Raw genomic sequence first — 24412 nt, forward strand, 5'->3', positions numbered from 1 at the left:
AAAAAAAAAAAAAAACGCCCAAAACACAGGCAGGCAGGCAAAAATGACAGCAATGTCATATACGTACATATTGGCCCAAAAACGATCAGGAAAAATTGATGTCAATATTTATCTGATTTCATTTTAAAATGCTTTTGCCGGCTGATATTATCGGCTACCTGAAAATATCGGACAACTGTACTTAATAACTGTTTTCTGTAAATTTGGACAAAAGCGGTAGTGTTTTGCCAATACATAAGAGACCGGAAAGATCACACATGGGGACCTGTGCAAGTGTCGTGAAGTCCTGATCTCCCGACCACCTGCAGTTGGACTGAACTACATTTGTGTTTCCTGCGCGAGAATGAACATCGATGAGCTAATGAATCTAATTGTGGCTAAACAATTTCATATGACAATGTAATGAATGGGGAAAGGGGGAAGTGGCGTATGCCGTAAAGCAGGCAGTACATTTGTAGTTTTTTTTTGAATGGCAGGGTTCCTATCCCCCTCTTCAAAGTTTCTTAGTGCCAGTGACAGTGGTACAGACCCCTAGGGCCCTGACAGAGGTGTTATTCAACTACTGGTAGTTGATGTTTAATCACAAACGTTAAGAATATGTTTAATGAAGGTTGAAAATTTATTAAGTGTTGTTTAAAAAAAACAAAAAAAAAAAGTCACTTGCCACGAAGGCAATATACCAAGATAGCAGACAGACGTTGAAAAGATGTTGGATCAACATTCCGCTGTCGATCTTATATCGTTGAATCAACGTCACTTTTGCACCCTCAATCAATGTTTCAATGTTGAAATCATTACAAAACCTAAATGTCATTTCGATTATTAATAATACTGGAACAACGCTGAATCGCTGTGTTCAACCAAAACGCCCGCTCATCGATAATTCAGTGACTTTTCAATCATATTTCCCGGTCAATCATAAATCGACTATTTGTCAACATTAGTTCATCAACTATAAAACAATGTTAACCCAACCATTGCCTGACATACCATAGAACAACGTTGCTTCAACGTCACTTTGACGTCGAAAATTTTGATGTCAACCATACAGATGATTTTGATAGAAAATCAACGCTTATTCAATGTCGGTCTGCTATCTGGGATATTAGTCAAGTAAAAATCTCCACAAAACACGATTCTGTATAAGCAATGATTATATCTTAATTAATCAAATTTACCCACAATTTGCCAATTTTTCCTTCTGATGTTAATTTATTTTGTCATTAGTAGGCATCTGATCCATTTTAACTGGCAGGCTTGGCACTGCCCACCCAGTTCACACGGATTGGACGTCTACCGCCGTCATTGGCAGCAAATGGGTTGAAAGTAAATATTTTCAAAATGCACAAAAATACTATATTGGACACAAAAACATGAACATTTTAAATAAAAACAAACACGTTTTGTGCTCTAATTCTTCATTTCATAGCAAAAATGTTGACAGTACAGTATAATAACGATCAGTGGTGTCACTGCTCGTGTTGAGGCTGCCCTCAAGTGGTGACTCAGCAAACAAATCATTTCACGTACATGTATTGTGCGTGCATTCAATATCATGCAAAGAACAGGATAACGCTGGAATGAATCTCATTTAAGGTGAGGGTTAACGCAAAAAAAAATAAAAATAATAAAAATAAAAAAAATCATAATGCCCTGAAATCTATAAAACACAAATTAGTTTCAGTGAAGTCTGGCTCAGCCAGGTGCACTATGAAGGAGTGCCTACAGAAATACATTCATCACAATTATAAACTAAGTGCACTGCACGCTAATGATCAATTTAAATAAGACAAACATATTTTCACATATTTCAAGGATGAATTCAAAGAATTTACATTATGCAATAAAATCATGTGTTTTCTAAACAGTACTTTGACAAAATGGTTTGAAATGTTACGGGCAAGAAAGTTATCGTGTATCTTGGAGTGCGCCATGAGTGAAAGTTCAAGTATATTTGTAAACGTAGCTGTATGCAGTTGGAATACATTCTGCGCGTGTGGTCCTCCTTTACGAACTGGGCGGGTGGAATGAATGTTACATTGATGGTCTTTAAAAACGACTATAGAATAGTCCCATAATGGTAAAATGCCTTTCAAACAAATAGCAGGGCCTCATAGTCGTTAGTCGTAGTTGAGTTGACATTTTTCTATACATTGAAAATTTCTTTCTCTTACAATTGTATAACAAATGTTTTAATAATTTGAAAAGTAGCGTAATCACATACTACTAATTGAGTATTTTCCCCTAATTTACAATAAGCAAAGGCCAAATTATTGGATGCTGTTGATAATTTTTCAACATTAAACATGCTCAATACTGACAAATTCAAATACTTGTGTGTGGTCAAACATTAAGTCTTAGGAATGACCCCCTCCCAGGTGTACAAAGACCATCATAAACCTTAATTTGTTCAATATTTTTTTCAATCAAAATTACTTTTGTGTCAACTCTTTAATAATTTATTCAATATTCACAAGTCTTGAGTGACTCATTCGCTGACAAGCACCTCTCTGTCAAATGAATTAATCTGAATTCTTACTTTGAGAAAATTAATAAATGATAAGACATATGTGATAATTTCAGATCCGCGGGGGCTCTAAGATTTAGCCCTGTGGAATGCCTGTTCACATACTGGCTGCGATTGATTGATCATTCACTGCCAGTTGCTCCCAGTTGAAATGGATTGGACGTCTATCACTGTCAAGTGTCAATTTGTGCTGTGAGATATGGAAAAAAAAAATCTATCACGGTACGAGCCATTTTATATCAAAATATTGATTTGCCACGGTTAAAAAAGCTTCTTTAAATTACAGTGTATCACAAAAGTGAGTACACCCCTCGCATTTCTGCAGATATTTAAGTATATATTTTCATGGGACAACACTGACAAAATGACACTTTGACACAAGTAGAAAAAAAAGTAGTCTGTGTGCAGCTTATATAATAGAGTTAATTTATTTTCCCCTCAAAAAAACTCAAAATATACCCATTAATATCTAAACCCGTGGCAACAAAAGTATGAAAAAATGAACATTCCTAACTGTTCAAATTGAGTACTGCTGGTCATTTTCCCTCTAAAATGTCATGTAACTCATTACAGGAGTGCTGTCAGCATTGCTGCAGAGATTGAAGAGGTGGGGGGAAAGCCCACAAACAGCTTGCTGATGACATGTCAACAAAGCATATGGATTACTTGAACCATGTCCTATGGTCTGATGAAATGGGCGGGCTTTCTTGTGTACCGTCTTCAGAAGAGGCTTCCTCCTGGGGTGACACTCATGCACACCAATTTGATGTAGAGTGCGGCGTATGATCTGAGCAGTAACAGGCTGACCCCCCTCCGCTTCAATCTCTGCAGCAATGCTGACAGCACTCCTGTAACGAGCCACATGAAATTTTGAAGGGAAAATGACAAGCAGTACCCAATTTGGACATTTAGGGATATACGTTTTTCACAGGGGTGCACTCACTTTTGTTGTCAGGGGTTTAGATATTAATGGCTATATTTTGAGTTATTTTGAGGGGAACATAAATTAACTCTATTATATAAGCTGCACACAGACGACTTTTCATTGTGTCAAAGTGTCATTTTGTCAGTGTTGTACCATGAAAAGATATACTTAAATATCTGCAGAAATGCGAGGAGTGTACTCACTTTTGTGATACACTGTTTTGGTGAAAAATTATGCAATAACTATGACAACTTCCCTCCCATTCACTTAATCTTAGAATTTACATTAAACTGACCAGCTACACATGTTAAATGTATCAAGTAATGCTGCAATCTAACATCCAATGTAAAGAGAAGCAGCACGATTGCGTACATATTTTTGCTCAAATGTAAAGATATCGAATAATCTACCAATATTTGGGACTAGTGGTTTTGACTTTTAATATGCTGGATCTTAAGTTAGCATAATATCATTAATAAGATACTAATCAATATTGAAATTGAAACAAATTGTGTTGTCTGTGTGTGATTTTTATGTTGCCATTTTCAATTGTTTTGCATGCATTACTCACATGCAGTTGGCAGGGAGAGCCATTTAGCTCACTACTGAGTGGTACTACTATGGCGTATACCAGGGGTGCCCAAGTCAGGTCTTTGAGAGCCCCTATCCAGCTTGTTTTCCATGTTTCCCTCCTTTAACACACCTTAATTAAATGATCAGCTCACCAGCAAGCTCTACAGGAGCCTGATAACAATCCAGATTATTTGGAAAACAAACTGGATAAAGGCTCTCAAGCACCCGACTTGGGCACCACTGCCATATGTAACCCTAAAATGTAGCAAATCAGCACAAATTGGGCATCTTCTGCTGGACAAAATATTCATTGCAGGAGCAAGTCTATATATGGCCATAATGACGATAGACATGTCAAATTTCGAGCGATAATGACGATAGCCATGTCAAATTTCGAAGTTTTATATTGTTTTAGCGATATATATCGTCATATCGTATAGCACTACAGTCAATGGCACTGAAACATTCAGCTTTCAGCGCAAAGTTCAGCTTCCCCATATTAGATAACTGGTTTGGAAACGGATGGATAAGACTTCTCATGCTCATTATTTCCCCAAACGTTCCTGTTGCTCCACCACAGGGAATCCCCTCAACTTCTCCTGCAGGGCCCCCACCGCTAACCTCATCTGGTCCTCAGTACCCTGCAGGGACTTGAGCTCCATGGTGTAGAAAACATAGAGCAACGAAGTGCACAGCAGGATGGCGAAACACAGTGCCGCCAGCAGGTAGAAAGAGGTAAGCGGGAACGGGAAGGTCTGCTGGGTGCCCAGTGCCAACCAAGGGACAGCGGCAATGGCCAACTCCAGAAGGAGTAAAGCCAAGCCCATGACGCCCGTGCGGGTTGCCGTTTCACGCATTCGTTTGGCGCAATGGACCCCGACTTTTACCTCAGTGCGTGCCTCTGTTAAGATATCCACCAGTTGGGCCACCTCCTCTGAATACCAGAGGAACACATTTTAAGTTAGCACAGTAAATGACAAAAAGATTCCTCAACTGTTATCACAAAAATACCTTCAGCACAGTTGCAGCTCCTTGCCCGAAAATCTCCGTAGGCCTCACTTGGAGCTAGCATGTCGAAGTGGAGTTCAGCCGTAAGCGCCTCATGGTCCGAGTAGGGGAAAGGCCGACCCGGAATGGATCCTTTGGTTGTGTACATAGATGCACATTGGATGTCAGCTGTGCAAGAACCCTGCATTTGGGGAGAGACAAACTGAAATTTCGATTGAGAACTTTTACTGCATTTTGGTTATTACGATATTAGTATTGGATTTTTAACTCTTTCATGCACATATTAATATCGTTACTGTATTTTTATAATTTTTTTTAAAATTACTTTTTTCCTCATATGTTTGTATTACATTCATATAGGATGGGGTCTAGAGCTAGTCAATTAAACAATACTTTAACCTAGGAGTCAAAACCTGACAACATTTTGAATCAATGTAGGAAACGGCTTCGAATTTCAGTATTTTGTTTTACATAAATGTATATTAAAAAAATAATCTAATACAATAATTGCAATATCTTGGTTGTGATTTTCTTGAACTTTAGCTGTCACTGGACTATATATACAGTGGGGCAAATAAGTATTTAGTCAACCACCAATTATGCAAGTTCTCCTACTTGAAAAGATTAGAGAGGCCTGTAATTGTCAACATGGGTAGACCTCAACCATGAGAGACGGAATGTGGGAAAAAAAACCAGAAAATCGCATTGTTTGATTTTTAAAGAATTTATTTCCAAATTAGAGTGAAAAATAAGTATTTGGTCACCTACAAACAAGCAAGATTTCTGGCTGTCAAAGAGGTCTAACTTCTTCTAACGAGGTCTAACGAGGCTCCACTCGTTACCTGTATTAATGGCACCTGTTTTAACTCATTATCGGTATAAAAGACACCTGTCCGCAACCTCAGTCAGTCACACTCCAAACTCTACTATGGGCAAGAACCAAAGAGCTGTCAAAGGACACCAGAGACAAAATTGTAGACCTGCACCAGGCTGGGAAGACTGAATCTGCACTAGGTAAAAGTAGTGGTAGTGGTAGCATACTGTATTTATTTCACTTTTATATTTAATTTTATGTTTTTAAATCCTTTTTACTCGAGCACTTTTTTACTATCCTGCACCTTACACTTTTATCTTTGTTACTGTGTTGTTATGGGCGCTGGAAACCAATTTCCCTGAGGGAACTCTCCCATGGGATGAATAACGTTTATTGAATTGAATTGAATAAAACACTTGGTGTAAAATCAATTATTAGAAAATGGAAGACATACAACTGATAATCTCCCTCGATCTGGGGCTCCATGCAAGATCTCACCCCGTAGCGTCAAAATGATAAAAAGAACGGTGAGCAAAAATTCCAGAACCACACGGGGGGTGAATGACCTACAGAGAGCTGGGACCACAGTAACAAAGGCTACTATCAGTAACACGATGCGCTGCCAGGAACTCAAATCCTGCACTGCCAGACGTGTCCCCCTGCTGAAGAACGTTCACGTCCAGGCCCGTCTGCAGTTTGCTAGAGAGCATTTGGATGATCCACAAGAGGACTGGGAGAACGTGTTATGGTCATATGAAACCAAAATAGAACTTTTTGGTAGAAACATAGGTTCTCGTGTTTGGAGGAAAAAGAATACTGAAATGCATCTGAAGAACACCATACCCACTGTGAAGCATGGGGGTGGAAACATCATGCTTTGGGGATGTTTTTTCTGCAAAAGGGACCAGGGCGACTGATCTGTGTAAAGAATGAATGGGGCCACGTATAGAGAGATTGAGTGAAAATCTCCTTCCATCAGCAAGGGCATTGAAGATGAGACGTGGCTGGGTCTTTCAGCATGACAATGATCCCAAACACACAGCCAGGGCAACAAATGAGTGGCTTCGTAAGAAGCATTTCAAGGTCTTGGAGTGGCCTAGCCAGTCTCCAGATCTCAAACCCATAGAAAATCTGCGGAGGGAGTTGAAAGTCCGTGTTGCCCAACGACAGCCCCAAAACATCACTGCTCTAGAGGAGATCTGCATGGAGGAATGGGCCAAAATACCAGCAACAGTGTGTGAAAAGCTTGTGAAGAGTTACAGAAAACGTTTGGACTCTGTTATTGCCAACAAAGGGTACATAACAAAGTATAGAGATTAACTTTTGGTATTGACCAAATACTTATTTTCCACCATGATTTTCAAATTAATTCATTAAAAATCAAACAATGTGATTTTTCTGTGTTTTTTCCACATGATCTCATGGTTGAGGTTTACCCATGTTGACAATTACAGGCCTCTAACATTTTCAAGTGGGAGAACTTGCACAATTAGTGGTTGACTAAATACTTACAGTGGCCTCCATAATTATTGGCACCCCTGGTTAAGATGTGTTATTTAGCTTCTAATAATTTTTTAAAAATTCAAATAATATGGGAAAAAAAAGAGAAAAATCCAGCCTTCAATACAAGTGCATTTGTTCAGTGGGAAAAAAAATCCCACATATAGAAATAATTATTTGACATCCAATAATATGTGTCACAATAATTAGCACCCCTGGTGTTAATACTTTGTACAACCCCCTTTTGCCAACAAAACAAGGTCTGGGGACTGAGATGGCCATGGGAGGAGCTTGATTTTGTGTCTGGTGAACCATTTCTGTGTAGATTTGGCCATATGTTTAGGGTCATTGTCTTGCAGAAAGACCCAGTGACGACCCATCTTCAGCTTTCAGGCAGAGGGCAACAGATTTTAATTTAAAATGTCCTGGTATTTCAAAGCATTCATGATGCCATGCACCCTAACAAGGTTCCCAAGGCCTTTGGAAGCGAAACAGCCCCACAGCATCACTGACCCACGCCTATACTTCACAGTGGGTATGAGGTGCTTTTCAGCATGCGCATCTTTCGTTGCACACCAGACCCACTTTGAGTGTTTGGTTCCAAAAAGCTCAATCTTGGTCTCATCTGACCAAAGCACACTGTCCCATTTAAAGCCTGGGGTCGTGTGCTTTGGGGTCTGGGGATCTTGGGTCTAAGTGGGTCTGGCGTGCCACGAAAGATGCACATGCTGAAAAGCACCTCATACCCACTGTGAAGTATGGGGGTGGGTCAGTGATGCTGTTTCGCTTCCAAAGGCCCTGGGAACCTTGTTAGGGTGCATGGCATCATGAATGCTTTGTAATACCAGGACATTTTAAATCAAAATCTGTTGCCCTCTGCCTGAAAGCTGAAGATGGGTCGTCACTGGGTCTTTCAGCAAGACAATGACCCTAAACATGGCCAAATCTACACAGAAATGGTGCACCAGACACAAAATCAAGCTCCTCCCATGGCCATCTCAGTCACCAGAAGTTGTTTTGTTGGCAAAAGGGGGTTGTACAAAGTATTATCACCAGGGGTGCTAATAATTGTGACACACATTATTTGATGTCAAATTCTTTATGTGGGATTTTTTCCCCCCGCTCAATAAATGCACTTGTATTGAAGGTTGGATTTTTCTTTTTTTTCCCCATTAAGGTCCCATATTACTCGAATTAAAAAAGAAAATTTAGAAGCTGAAAAACACATCTTAACCAGGGGTGCCAATAGTTATGGAGGGCACTGTTTTTGCCCCACTGTGTATACATATTTATTACGGCTGTCAAATGATTAAAAATTTTAATCAAGTTAATCCCATCTTAAAAACAAAACAATCATAATTAATTATTTAATCATAATTGATCGCAATTCAAGCCATCTCTAAAATATGCCATATTTTTCTGTAAATTATTGTTGGAATGGAAAGATAAGACAGATCTATACATTCAACATACAGTACATAAGTACTGTGTTTTTTATAACAATAAATCCACAAGATGGCATTAACATTATTAACAATCTTTCTGTTAAACGGATCCAAGGATATAAAAGATAAATGTTGGTACAATTTATAGTAATTTTATATTTAAAAAACCCTCCTAATATTATCGTTTTGATAAAATTTGTCAAATTTTCAATCAAAAAATAAACTAGTAGCTCGCCATTGTTGACGTCGCCGAGAAGTGACGTCACACTGGCTCCCTGCCATTCTTCCACAGTGTCTTTAACTACGTAACTTAGTGACAAATACACCACAAGGTGTAAATGGCGAGTTTTAAATTACTTAGAAATCAAGCCAATGAGTGTGTTTTGTCCCTCGACTGACATCGTACTTCCCTGTTTACTGGGTCCATCCATTCCATTGTACTTCACGGTCATTTGAGTGCTGGCTTCACAACGTACGAGACCTCTGATAGTGTATTGTGACTAAATATTGCCATCCAGTGTATTTGTTGAGCTAAACAAAATATTTGAATAGAGTTTGACCAAAGTCTAAGTTTTATGTGTATTTTGCATAGCTATTTTGATTGGGAATGCCAGTTCTCTTTTCTTTTTGTGAACATTTTTTTGAGACATAATATTATTTTTGTTGTGCTTTCACAAAATGATACTTATGTTTGTTGTGAAGGAGTTCCCAAAGCTTATGCCAATAAACGGCGCGGTCCAATAAACGCCTGTGTCCACTCGCCTTTCTCTGCCGCTTAGCTCTCAATGTGCAAAAAAACGGCATCATTGTAATCTGTTTGAGGCAATGCATGAGCGGGTCATTCCGCGCATGTGTTTAATGCGTCAAATATTTTAACGTGATTTTAAAAAATGAATTACTGCCCGTTAACGTGATAAATTTGAAAGCACTTATACTCAGTGTAATATATATATCTCGATTGCTGCTAGTCCTCCCAGTCAAAATGGATTGGACGTCTATTGCCGTCAAATGGGAGCCAGTTAAACTGGGGAACATTGAAAAAATATAAAACAAGCACATATGCTAAGTGCAGTATTTTTCATTTTTAAGAAAATGAAGATCAAAAGTTATGAGTTAGCAATCAGATTTACTGTAACACTCCATAAATTGTGCTCCACAGTGTATACTGTCAATGTTGAAGCCACCTTGAAGAGGATGTAGTCGATCCTGATTCCTTTCTCGAAGGGAGCGATCACCTTTTGACTGATGAAAGGATTTTCAAGTATGAGAGTAAGACCGTCTTCACATCCCTGAAAGAGAATCTGGCAATAAGCTTCTCTTTTTGAGAAGGAATGTTCTTGTTGTTCGTTTACCATGTTTAAAGACCTTACTTCAAAATGATTGGCTTCGGTGTAAGCGTCCCGCAATCCCGTGTAAGAAGTCAGAAGCCTGTTTCCTAGGTCCTGAGGGTGCATGTTGAGGTCGCCACCAAGGACCACTGCGTCGGCGCCGGCGGACGTGTGTCTGGACACACGACATTCTGATAAACTTCACCACACTTGATAATTAGGGATTGGAAGATGGGACTGTACCGGATAAATTGCTGTAGTTCCCAGGCTTGAACAACCCTGTGAGGCAAATAAGCATCTTTCTCCCGGGAATACTCGGCGTGTAACTGCAATGACAGATGTCTGTTAACTCACCTGACGCTGGCGTACATTCAGACATTATGGTGCCACCTACGTGAGTCAGATAGAAGTTTGCAGTCAATGTGCCAATGTTCACGACAGCCAGACCCACAGCTTTGCCTCCAAACCAGTCGCCATGGTGAGCCTGTGAATGATTAGACTTTTAAAACCTGAGGGGTCTGTCACACTGAATTGCAAATACACAGTATACGCATAATTAAAATAATAATTGAAACAAATTTATGGCATCAAAAGATGCACCAATTGCTGAGGTGGAAAAGGGAAAACGAGGGTAGATGAGGGGAAAAAACACTTAGGCCTTGGTTTATGGAGCTATGTACGTATATTTAATGTAAACACAATGTGAATAATTAAATTCACATGGAATCAAGAGCGCGTGCCGATTGCTTAAGTGGAAAAGGAAAACGAGGGAGGATGAGAGAAAAAAACACTCAGATCCTGGGGTCTTGTGTTGCATATATACAGTATATACAGAATGTGAATAATAATTTTAAACAAATTATACGGCAATACTCAGCAACGAAGGTGGAAAAGGGAAAACAAGGGTGGATTGGGGGAAGGGGGGATCCGAGGTGATAGTGTATTGTATTCCATATATTCAATAAACACATGGTGTGAATGATAATTAAATTTATTACAATTACTTTTTTTTTTTTTTTTTTTTTTTTAATAAACATGGCATTAGCCCCAATTGCTTAGGTAGAAAAGGGAAAACAACAGTGGGGAACACTTTCAAGCCCTAATGGTGTGCAATATGGGAAAATCTTGTATCATGATACGAGCTATATCATATCACAATAGCAATATGCCACGATACCATGTTATATATACAGTATTATACGTACACACACACACACACACACACACACACACACACACACACACACACACACACACACACACACACACACACACACACATACACACACATATATATATATATATTAGAGCTGTCCCGACATAGTCGACGTCATCGATGACGTAAATCCGTCGACGAGCACAACATCCCGTCGACGGTTAATGAAGGGTTAAAAAAATGTATGCGTGGAAAGTTAGAATGTCGGATGCTCTTGTTTGCAAGCGGGGAAAGCGGCACAAAGCCAAAAAAAAAGCGCACCAGAGTGTCCAAAACATTGCCTTATTTCAAAGAAACAAAGGAGAGTACACTCTTCTGTCCTGTCTCTTCAATTCCAAGCTTGGCTGCACGTCGGCCGTGAATAAACACCTCAAGCGCCTTCACGCAGTTTGTAATTTTTTTTTTCTCATTTTTTGTACACCAGAGGGTGCTGTCGCCTTACTAAATAATAATGTTTCATTGACAATGGGCCTTATAAGTGCTATTAGTATTGTTCTTAATGCTAATTGAAAGGTTTATTTCATGTTATGGTTTATTTTATGGTATAGAAAATTATATAAGGTTAAAAGGTCATAAATATATACAGTATATACAGTGATTGCACTCAAGGGAGAGATTGTCAATGATAAGGTAATAAATTAAGGTAAAGGCAATTCATATAGGCAATTCATTGATATATAAATAAGGTTTAAAAGGAAAAAGGTGAAACGTTTTTGTTAATTTTTAATTGTGTTGCTTTATTTGTGTGCACCGTAGCTCTTACAGTGTGTTTACATCAAGGATGGAATAAAAGTTGTAAACCATCAGTTTAAGAGGCCATCTTTTCAATCGGGATGCTACACTAGTTAATTCTATCAGCATTTGAACTCATTGTTTACTTGTGATTTATTATTGTTATTTACGTGTTTATTTGTACTTTAATAAATAATTTGAGTGTTCCAATATGTTTTTTGTGAATTGATAAGTGTCAACAAAAATTTCATTGCTAAATTAGTAAAAAAAAAAAAAAAAAAAAAAAAAAAAAAAAATTAATTATTAGATTAGTCGACTAATCGTAAAAATAGTCGGCTGACTAATCGGGAGAAAATTAGTCGTTTGGGACAGCCCTAATATATATATATATATATATATATATATATATATATATATATATATAAATGTATGTGTATAGGCGGCACGGTGGTAGAGGGGTTAGCACATCCGCCTCACAGTTCTGAGATTGCGATTGGCTGGCAACCGATACAGGGTGTACCCCGTCTATAGTTATCTGGGATGGGCTCCAGCACTCCCGCGACCGTCTTGAGGATAAGCGGCTCGGAAAATGAATGAATATACATATATATTTTAATCATTTTATGCAAAAAAAAAAAAAAAAAAATCCCACATACTATGACAGCCGCCCAACTTTTATCATTCTTATTTGCCACATAGATAAAACAAGTGCATGCATGTTGACAACATTATCAAAATACTATCTAAAGCTAGTTTAACTTACCATGTATGGGTACCCATTTAGTGAATAGCGGAAAAGAAGTGTGTCTTGGATTCTGTGTTTGGAGAAAATTGCCAACCCGCTACCAATGACGCCGCTGAGAGGGAGGACAGAAAAAGAAAAAAGGATGTTTCAATGGACTTCTTCCTAGCGCGACGTGACACTACATCTTTAAAGGGATCCTCGATCTTAAAGACATGTAGGCTCTAATAAACCCCAATTTTTCTCTTGTACTAAAATATGTTGTTAGAAACGCATAAAATGCTAAATCAGTGGCAATATTTTATAATACTTAGTACATATTTTGATAGTTGGCGCCATGTTTTGAGGGCTAGGAGTGATGACGTAATTGGGACGTTTCCAATTGTGTACAACAATTATTGCTGCCTAAACTCTCTAAGTAAAATACCACGATGTGCTGCTTTTGGATGCAATTTCCAGTCAAATGGAAACAAGGGGAGTGATGCGTGTCTCCACAGATTTCCTTTTGACAAGAAGAGAAGAAAGGTTTGGGGAAAATGGCTGTAGACTGACAAGACTTCCTAAAGACCCAAGGCTTTGTTCTCGCCATTTTTCTCCTACCGCGTTCGAGGCTGTTAGTCGATGACAACTTATGAAAGAGCTCGCCGGAGCGGCTGGATATAAGCGGAGACTAAAATCAAATGCTGTTCCAACTATTTTCCCACACAAAAAGCCTCAACGCGCTCAGATAGCGAGTGAAATGCGCGCAATAAAGCGCCAAAGACTAGAAACTGCTCGCCGCTCTCTTTAGCAGGCAAGCAACTCCTGTCGCTACAGCGGTAGGCGAAACTTCTGGCTTACTGCTAATCACAGAGGAAGCTAATTATTCACCTCTACTGTCAGTTCATCGGGCAGTAAGTGTGTCTGTTCAGTATTCACCTGAGTGATGCTGCCACTCAAACTGATCCAAACACGTCCGATGCAGCGATACAATGGCCAGATGATGCGCGCCGAGCACTTAATATGGACCACCCTTACGTAGCTAAACGTGAGTTGGATGTACAAGACATGGAGGACACTTGATCCAGATGACAAATTTAATGAGGACAGTCAGCCACGACAAGACTCTGATCCTGACTATCACACGTGTGCATTCATAGTTTTCTTACCTTCAGTGAGAGTTTATAATGACAATAGTCATGAAAATACACTAATGACAAGGTGTGTTCAAACTTTTGGCCTGTACTATATGTAAAGCACAAGACAGCTCTGGATGCTAACAATCTACATAATTATTTTGGAATAAGTTTGATCACACAATAGCTCAACTTGAAGATCTGCTAACAAAAACCGGAGTTCTAAACAGCATTCACTCTCTCGCTCCGTTGTCATTGAGACGCACTTGCCGCGGGTACATCACCAGTTTTGCCCAACTCTTGTCTTATCAGGCATTTTACCTTTGCTGCTCATCTTGTGAACGACCGACAGTGCTTTCCTGCTCTTCACTTTTCCGCTCTGGTTCAAATTGGAAGGGCAGAACTGACGATATGTTGGGGTACCTAAAAATTGACACGCTGGAAGTTTGGCAACGGGCCCGGTGATGGGCACTGCGACATCAACAAGAATGGCGACCTATCGCTTAAAATAATTTTACAAACTTTATTAAAACGAAAACATTAAGAGGAATTTTAATATCAAGTTATTATAACTCATACTAACATTTATCTTTTAAGAATTACTTGTCTTTAAGATCGAGGATCCCTTTAAGATTTTTATGCTGGTAGATGAAATTCAATTCTTGTGACTAAGTAGGCAGGTCAGGAGGGAATTAAAAGCTGTTAATCCTTGAGTCTGTTGCATTTATCAGGTGACTCAAAGCGCTCCTGCAGATCAGAGGCCTTTTGGGCATTTTGCAAAATGATTAACCCTCTAAGGTTGGTGGACGCGCCAGCGCGTCCTGTGCGCATGCCCTCTTACAAGCCTCGTAACTTGGTGATCACTTCACCCACGCGCCTCATTCAAAACTGCGGAAGTTGAGTTTCATCCTAACTTTTCTTGAAGTCAGTAGACCAAGTGAAACGGGAGGTAATGCTCTTCGTGTTTCACTGCCCTCATGAATAAGCATTAAAACGCTGCATGGATCACGTGTTTATGACCATATTTTTGTCATTTCTTGTCCGTTTTCCAATCGGAAAGCACCGTGGAGAACTATATAATTGTATTCTGATGTCACACCGGAAATGACAACTGTCATACGCAAGGTAGATGGGCGTGTTTGCGCGAGCGACTTTGGAGAGTTTATTTGGAGAAGATGATCCGTAAACTGATTTTTTATTTTTATTTTTTTACAACTTGATGAAGAGGTTGACTCAGATGTGCCAACTTCTTTGGATGAGTCTGAAAGTGATCATTTTTATATAAATATGTGTGTTCGAGAAGCTTGATTGCATGTATATCCTTTCGAGGCCCAGAATGGAAAAGATGAGGTGATGGGTGCCAAAACAAACCTCACCCTCACATAATGTCTTTCAATCACTTTTTGTGTTAGATGGTGTATTGTATTTTTGTAATATATTTTCGTATAAAGGACCAAAACGCCTGAAACCATACCTGCTGATTCTGTTGAATTATCAAATATAAAACCATTTGGTCTCATTTTTCCTGTTGAATGTTCATTTTAACAAGTTCAGTAAGTATCATCAAGCTTCAAAAGAGTTTGTTGAGCATGTTTGGTTGTCAATAGGACATCATAATACAAATTTGACAAACAAATTTAGGATATTTTTGTCTTCATGGGCCCAAAATGTTGAATATAATTGGTCGGAGTGTTTGCACATGAAGGTTAAGTTGTCCTGAAAAAATGGACCTTACCAGGCCATTGTGAACAATTCTTTACAATTTAAAGGCACCATCAAAGGCATGCAAAATAGGACAAAACGGGCCCACACTTTAAAGGGTTAATGATTAGAATTTGAAACACATTACCTCTTAAAGTAATGTGAGTGAATGTGGCTGGATGCCAGTTTCTTTTTCAGGAACAGGTAGTCTTTTTCACTCCACACCTGCACAATGATGAGCAGAATACAGTTAAGAAGATCAAAATGGCAGCTGTTCATTTTTAATGCTGTAAAAGTTAGTTATTGTTCTACAGTTTGACGATAAAGGATGCGGCATGTTTAATTTCAATGAATGATACTATAATTAAAATATGAAAAGTAGAACATTGATTGTGACAAGTATAAAATACTTAAATGTGTGATACAATTTGACCAAACTCTGGCGAGTTAAGAACTCATTATTGACATATTAAGAGGCAATTCTTAATTTCACAATAACCAAAAATAAACAAGCAATGTGCTACAATTAACATAATTTAGAACTGAAATGTGTGTTTTTTTAAAATTCAAATTGTAATGAGGTAAGCAGGTAAATTAGACAAATGATGTGACCAATTTATTTTCTACTGTCTAATCATAAACACTACATTAAAAAATGAAAAATAAAAAATAGATTAATTATGAGTTTTGTGAGCTATTAATTAAATTGAATAATCTTAACTTTTTCTAAAATGATTTTTATTTGCTTAAAATGTGATATTATAAACAAAAAACATGGTGAGGATCGAAACTTTGTGTCTTTTAAAAAAAATTTCACATAACAAAACATTACATTTATTAAAAAAAAAAAAATCGACGAGTCCAGCAGAAAATATTACATGCTAAATCTATTTGTAGAGTAGAATAATATTGTGTAATCTACCACATTACGTGACTTGGATTTTGCACCCACTCACTTCTTGCAGAAGGACCACATCGTGCTTTTCTTCGTGTAGCATGTCTGCGATCATAGCGTAGCGCTCGGCGCAATGTTTGCTAAGGTAGCGCACTCCCCTAGAACAAAAACACAGGCAGAATGTCGAATATGTACTTCCTGAAACAACAGGTGACGCCGAGTATGACTGTGTATGCACAAACCAGCAATTGAGAGAGAACACTCTGATGCTGCTCACAGAGTCCTTGTGATCCATGATGCAGGCACATAGGAGCCTAATAGAGAAGTAAAGTTAAACATAGATCAAGTCTATGTGGGTTTCTGTTTGCTGCGGTGGACATGTGATAACAATGCATGATTGTATGCGTGCGTCTGTGTGTAACAAGCTGACTAGGCACTCTAGATCACGCGTGGTTTACATAGAAATAGAAGAAAAGCGGTTGTGCAGAACAAACAAAAAAAGATGAAAATGCTAGTCCCGTGTGAGGTGGAAATAAGTAGGTGAAAAGTGATTTTGTGTGTGTCTGTTATGAGTTTAACTCATTCCTGTCAGCTCATGTAACAGAGTATTTTTTGTGGTAGTTAGTAAAAGGGGGAAACTGATATTGAAAACCTCTACCGACAGAAATAGATGTCCAATACATTTCAACTGGGAGGGGCTGGAAGCGATCAGTCTTCCAGTTGAAATGGATTGGACATCTATTGCCGTCAGTGGCAGCCAAAGAGTTAAACTACATAGACGTGAATCAAAAAAAAAAAAAAAAAAAAAAAAAAAAATCCAAACCTATTTGTAATTTACTGGGGTTCATAAGTATTTGTACCCCTGAGAGTCAGCAGTAAGTATGACACTCAAGGAGTAGTCAGTCTACCTTAAAAAAAAAAAAGTCCACCTTTACCCCACGAGTAACAACTCACTCACCACCCGTTTGAGCTCATTATTGTCACCTGTGCACCCCACAGTCAGTCTTCATCGAACTGCTACCATGGGCAAGACCATAAAGCTGTCCAAAGACACCAAAGACAGAATTGTAGACCTCTACAAGGCTGGACTGGGTTACGGGGCAATTGCCAAGCAGCTTGGTGATACAAGATCCACCGTTGGAGCAATTATTAGAAAATGGAAGAAGTTAAACATGACTGTCAATCTCTCTCACACTGGGGCTCCATGCAAGATTTACCTCGTAGGGTCTCAATGATCCTAAGAATTTGTGAGGAATCAGCCAAGAACTACACAGGAGGAGCTGGTCAATCGCCTGAAAGGAGCTGGGACCACCATTTCCAAGGTTACTGTTGGTAACGGTCATTTAAAATCATACATGGCACGAAAGGTTCCCTTGTTTAAACCAGCACATGTCCTGGCACGTTAAGTTTGCCAGTGACTATTTGGATGATCCAGAGGAGTCATGGGAGAAAGTCATGTGGTCATATGTGATCAAAACTTTTTGGTCTTAGTTCCACTCATAGTGTTTGGATGTAGAAGAATGATGAGTGTCACCCCAAGAACACCGTCACTACTGTGAATGGGGGTGTTTTTCTGCATATGAGACTAGACGACTGCATTGTATTAAGGAGAGGATGACTGTATTGTGAGATTTATGGGAATAACCTCCTTCCCTCAGTGAAAACATTGAAAATAGGTCGTGACTGGGTCTTCCAACATGAATGGCTCGAAGCAGACAGGCCAAAATAACCAGGGATTGGCTTCGTAAAAAGCATATCAAGGTTCAGGAGTGGCCTAGCCAGTATCCAGACGTCAATTCAATAGAAAATCTTTGGATGGAGCAGCTGAAACGTCGTGTTTCTCTACGACAGCCCCGAAACCTGACAAATCTAGAGAAGATCTGTGTGGAGAAATGGGCCAAAATCCCCGTTTCCATATGTGAAAACCTGGTGAAGAACAACAGAAAGCGTCTGACCTCTATAATTGCAAACAAAGGCTTTTGCACTAAATATTAGCACTGATTTTCTCAGAAGTACAAATACTTATGAACCCCAGTAAATTACAAATTAATTATTTAAAAATCATACAATGCGAGTTCCGGATTTTATTTTATAGATGACGGTATGTCTCTATAAGAGGAAATGCTTGTATGAAAGAAATTTTAGACCTCTATTTCCTAAGTGGGTGAACTTGCAAAATCACAAGGGGTGCAAATACTTCTGCTTATCACTGTATGTGAGGTCACTCAGCAAAATACACATGCACACAAATGCAATTAAAAAATGCAACTTCTGAAAAAATAATAAAGCCTAGAACCAGGTATGAATGCAAGCATTCCCTGGAGCTGAGCCTTCTCTGATTATGTACAAGTACAAATATTACCTCTTCTCACACACTTATTAACACTTATTTGAATTAATATATTACAATTTGTTTGAATTTATTTTATGAAGTATTCATTTACAGTACACTCACCGGCCACTTTATTAGGTACACCTGTCCAAGTGCTCGTTAACACTTAATTTCTAATCAGCCAATCACATGGCAGCAACTCAGTGCATTTAGGCATGTAGACATGGTTTAAGACAATCTCCTGCAGTTCAAACCGAGCATCAGTATAGGGAAGAAAGGTGATTTGAGTGACTTTGAACGTGGCATGGTTGTTGGTGCCAGAAGGGCTAGTCTGAGTATTTCAGAAACTGCTGATCTACTGGGATTTTCACGCACAACCATCTCTAGGGTTTACAGAGAATGGTCCGAAAAAGAAAAAAATATCCAGTGAGCCGCAGTTCTGTGGGCGGAAATGCCTTGCTGATGCCAGAGGTCAGAGGAGAATGGTTCGAGCTGATAGAAAGGCAACAGTGACTCAAATAACCACCCGTTACAACCAAGGTAGGCAGAAGAGCATCTCTGAACGCACAGTAGGTCGAACTTTGAGGCAGATGGGCTACAGCAGCAGAAGACCACGCCGGGTGCCACTCCTTTCAGCTAAGAACAGGGAACTGAGGCTACAATTTGCACAAGCTCATCGAAATTGGACAATAGAAGATTGGAAAAATGTTGCCTGGTCTGATGAGTCTCGATTTCTGCTGCGACATTCGGATGGTAGGGTGAGAATTTGGCGTCAACAACATGAAAGCATGGATCCATCCTGCCTTGTATCAACGGTTCAGGGTGGTGGTGTAATGGTGTTGGGAATAGTTTCTTGGCACTCTTTGGGCCCTTTGGTACCAATTGAGCATCGTTGGAACGCCACAGCCTACCTGAGTATTGTTGCTGACCATGTCCATCCCTTTATGACCACAATATACCAAACTTCTGATGGCTACTTTCAGCAGGACAATGCGCCATGTCATAAAGCTGGAATCATCTCAGACTGGTTTCTTGAACATGACAATGAGTCCACTGTACTCAAATGGCCTCCACAGTCACCAGATCTCAATCCAATAAAGCATCTTTGGGATGTGGTGGAACGGGAGATTCGCATCATGGATGTGCAGCCGACAAATCTGCAACTGTGTGATGCCATCATGTCAATATGGACCAAACTCTCTGAGGAATGCTTCCAGCACCTTGTTGAATCTATGCCACGAAGAATTGAGGCAGTTTTGAAGGCAAAAGGGGGTCCAACCCGTTACTAGCATGGTGTACCTAATAAAGTGGCCGGTGAATGTATAAGCAGAAACTATTTTTTAGGTATCTACAAATTCAGTGGCAGTCAACAACAACAACAACAAAAAATCCAATTTTCATTTTCATTTTTTTATAGTTAAAAATAACACAAATCTGCGTATATCTCTAAAACACTTCTATTGCATACATGGTTGTTTATTTTATAATAGGGTGAACATATTTTGATTTCCAAAAAAGGACACTCGGCCTGGCCTTGAGATACTTGAATTTTACTCGAAGTTCACTCAAAGATTCCTATATCATTTTAATATGTTTAAAGCGTGCCTCCTCCGTATGGACAGAAAAATTCAGTTTTATTTAGAAAAAAAAAATATTGCCATACATTATGTACTATATGGAAATAAGTTTTTACTCAACAGGCTTTATTCTTACTAAAACATAATCAAACAATAAAAACGCAAAAAAAAAAAACAAAAAAACAAAAAAAAAAAAAACCCAAATGAAATAATCACAAAAAATATTATGCAGACCCATGGAAATATAGTGACTATACTATATTTCCACGGGTCTACACATACAGACACACAGTAGGCTATGTGCCACATAAACATGTTTATAAATTACTATCACGACAATTGTCGTTGAGAAATAGTTATTCCCACTCAATTTTTGTTCTCATTCAATGTTCTAGATTGCATGCAAACAATAAAATAAACTGGCAAACTATTCAACCAGCATGTTTCCAAACGCAGTAGTTCAAAACTACGTTTCCCATTATGCCTAGCGCGGCTTAGCTCACTGATAGCTACCCTATTAGCGAATACCGGGAGACGAGGCAAAATCAAACTTTGCTATAAAAGCTTACAATTATCGGCAGCGCAACAATGCGACACCAAATGGGATTTTACAGATCACGCCAGTACAAAGCTCCGACAGAAGTCAACAGTTGCCATTATATAAGTTTATTATATAAGTTTTTATCGTAAAAAAAACTTACCTACTTAGAATACTAACATTCAACCAAATACACGAACGCAGAACAATTAACACAAGACTAATACAACATACTGCATCTCTTTGTACATGTATTAACCCAATATAAAACAGAAGACACATGAGCGACATTAACAGGAGATAAACTTACAGAAAGGTGTACAGAGCACTATAAACATCTCTTAGAACTACTCCTTATTGTGGTCTGTAACTGCCTGTTCTCCTGCCAAACCGTCAACCGAGTAGATGGTGGTAATACCCCATAATACAATGGGTTAACTGTACTCTTCTCCCGCACCTACTTGTAGGAGTAGAGCTGTCCCGACTAGTCGACGGTGTCGACGTGATCGATGACGTAAATGTGTCGACGGGCAAAACATACCCTCGACGGGTAATGACGGGTTAAAAAAAAAAATTACATGCGGATAAAGTTTAGAATGGCGGGCGCTCGCGATGCAAGCGGTTGTTACTGGCATCCTCAAGGGGGCCGCTGTTATTTCAATGTGACCGGCATTGTCAGATCGAGCAAATAGGAAGAAAGTGGGCAAGCGAGAGAGGGAGCGAGATCGGTGAGTTGGAAAAGTTCGCAGGTAGTGCGGAGTTGAGTGGCTGCATCCCCCACGCTTTTGTCTTGGTCAATAAAAGTATCTATAAAGAGCCATCCGACGCCTCTCTGTGTTTTTATGCACGCCGCCGCCTTCCTGAAAACGAAATCGGACGAACCGACGACAACGAGCCAAGTGAATCGCTGGTTCACTCCTCACTACGGCGAGGAGTTGAAACACCGCCAATTACCAAAAAGGGCAGAATTGGTAACACATGAAAGCGGCATAAAGCCAAAAAAGCGGACCAGAATAGCCAGAGCCTGGAATTGTTTCAAGGGAAATATGGAGGGTGCCACAGTGTGTACTCTTTGCTAAGCTTAGCTCGCATACCACGGTAGCACGTCGGCTATGAACGAACACTTGAAGCGCCGTCACCCAAGTGTAATTTTAAGAAACAACAAGCTAGCGGATTGTAAATCCATACAATTTTTTAAATGGAAGTTGCCTCTATGTGCGTCGTATCAACGTGCATTTTAATTTAATAAAATAATTCATATATATATATAATTGTATAACATTTTTTAAAAAGTATTATTAAATTTATTAGGATTATGGAAGCTCCCACTTGGGGAAAAACATATCCTGTATATACATAATGTAATAAAAATATATATGGAAACAGCACTGGCCTGCTTACTGTAATCCATGACTGCACTTATGTTAGTTACTTTATATTATAAAGTATTATTGTGTACATACATATAGTAGTATACTATAAAATTAATACTATATATTTCATTTTTGTTACTGTGAGTATGTGTGCCTTTCATTCAAAATAATTGTGGTAATATTTCAGTGTGCCCTCTACTTGATCTATTTTCAGGTTAAAACAAACAAAAGTTGAACAGTTTTTCCCCTCCCTTAAAAATGCACACCAGAAAAAGCGTCTCAACTCACACAAAGTATTCTGAAAATGGTTGTCCGGGACATTGCAAACCATTTTAACATTTAGAACAATATAGACAATGACATACCACAAAAAGAGTAAGAATTGTTTTGACTCCTTTTAAAGAGGTGAAGTCAGTGTTTCCGTTTACATTTTTTTTTTTTGCTCTAGTTAATGCCAGCAGCATTTGACCTCATTGTTTGTGATTTATTATTGATATTTATGTTATGTATTTATACGTTAATAAAGAAATTAGGTGTTCCAAAATGTTTTTGTGGATTAATAAGCTTCAACAAAAAAAAAATCATTAATAAAGTAGTAAAAAACAATTTATTTTTTTTTTTTTTTAAATTATTAGATTAGTCGACTAATCGTAAAAATAGTCGGCTGACTAATTGGGAAGAAATTAGTCGTTTGGGACAGCCCTAAGTAGGAGCCACGTCAACGCAGGCAAGCGCTGCCCCCTAGCGGCCGGAGGGATTCGCTTCAAATTGGTCCCGTGAAAAATCATAAATACCGGACATTTTCATGAATTTATAAAACCCGGCCGGATGACGAGGACACGACGTGAAAGGTGGACATGTCCGGGCAAAAGAGGACGTTTGGTCACCCTATTTTATATTAGTAGCACAGTATGAATGACCCAAAAAGCCTCACAAAAACACTATTACAAATGGATGACAATTATGGTTTACACGCAAGCATGCCAGTTTTCTGAAGATTACCTGGGATTAAAACAAGTTGTTTTCAACAACTATTAACAGTTTTATATTGGAAAAAAAATACTTCACTCACCTGGACAAACCGTTTGAAATTAGACAAGCGGGGCTCAGTCGAAAAGTCGCTTGGGTCCAGACTACTTCCTGGCATTAGCGACCAGCTAAGCCGAATGAAAGCGTCCCACGACGTTGTCAAAGTTGTTGCTTTGACCCCGTGACGGTAAAAAGCGCGACATTGAAGTCCCTCGAGTGCACAGTACGCGTTAACGCTGTCGAAGTGAAACCAGAGCAAGTAAAATAGACATGTATGAATAATACTAACGTCATTGAGGCTAACGGTAACTTCCTAACATCCGATACGATTTATCGCTTTCAAAACAAAGTGCACACCTGACATTGCTTCAAATTTGAAAACGCATTATATGTTATACTAGTGTAAGATAACAACTGCTCAAAATAAATAAAAAGCATACATTTCAAGTTTAATTTTAGGTAAACTTCTCGCCGACTTCCGTATTTTTTCTGCTCCCTTGGAACTTTGGGAAATGAAGTTCTCAAAGCGAGATAATCCCAAAACAAGTTTTGTGTTCATTCATTTTCCGAACCGTTTATCCTCGCGGGGGGGCTGCCTGGTGCCTATCTCAGCTAACAATGGGCAGGAGGCAGGTTACACCCTGAATTTGTCGCCAGTCAGTCTTACACAGTGCTGGCTAAAAGTTTGGCACCCCTGCAATTCTGTCAGATAATGCTCAATTTCTCCCAGAAAATGATTGCAATTACAAATGCGTTGATAGTAATATCATAATTTATTTTACTTGCAATTAAAAACACAAAAGAGAATGAAAAACAATGAAATAATTATCATTTGACAAAAAACTCCCAAAAATGAGCCAGACAAAAGTATTGGCACCCTCAGCCTAATACTTGGTACCACAACCTTTAGACGAAATAACTGCGAACAACACCTTCCGGTGTCCATCAATGAGTTTCTTACAATGCTCTGCTGGAATTTTAGAGCGTTCTTCTTTGGCCAACTGCTCCAGGTCTGAGATTTGAAGGGTGCCTTCTCCAAACT

General features: G+C 38.9%; 1 protein-coding gene and 1 long non-coding RNA gene across 2 annotated transcripts; one reads left to right on the forward strand and one right to left on the reverse strand.

The window, feature by feature from the left end:
* Positions 1 to 3416: 3416 nt before the first annotated feature.
* On the reverse strand, positions 3417 to 23946 carry smpd2b (sphingomyelin phosphodiesterase 2b). The gene is made up of 12 exons (XM_057844865.1): positions 23811 to 23946; positions 23414 to 23606; positions 16764 to 16835; positions 16583 to 16679; positions 15775 to 15851; positions 12832 to 12925; positions 10515 to 10604; positions 10364 to 10446; positions 10163 to 10295; positions 9977 to 10081; positions 5037 to 5214; positions 3417 to 4959 (listed from the first exon to the last, which is right to left on the reverse strand). The coding sequence occupies exons 3-12, from the start codon at positions 16814 to 16816 to the stop codon at positions 4571 to 4573; spliced, it is 1299 nt and encodes a 432-aa protein (XP_057700848.1). The 5' UTR covers positions 16817 to 16835; positions 23414 to 23606; positions 23811 to 23946; the 3' UTR covers positions 3417 to 4570.
* LOC130921223 (uncharacterized) lies at positions 5948 to 11003 on the forward strand. The gene is made up of 3 exons (XR_009064311.1): positions 5948 to 6047; positions 9952 to 10061; positions 10232 to 11003. It is a non-coding gene; the product is annotated as an uncharacterized LOC130921223 (long non-coding RNA).
* Positions 23947 to 24412: the final 466 nt, after the last annotated feature.

This window comes from Corythoichthys intestinalis, chromosome 9, assembly GCF_030265065.1.
Source record: "Corythoichthys intestinalis isolate RoL2023-P3 chromosome 9, ASM3026506v1, whole genome shotgun sequence".
NCBI lineage: Eukaryota > Metazoa > Chordata > Actinopteri > Syngnathiformes > Syngnathidae > Corythoichthys > Corythoichthys intestinalis.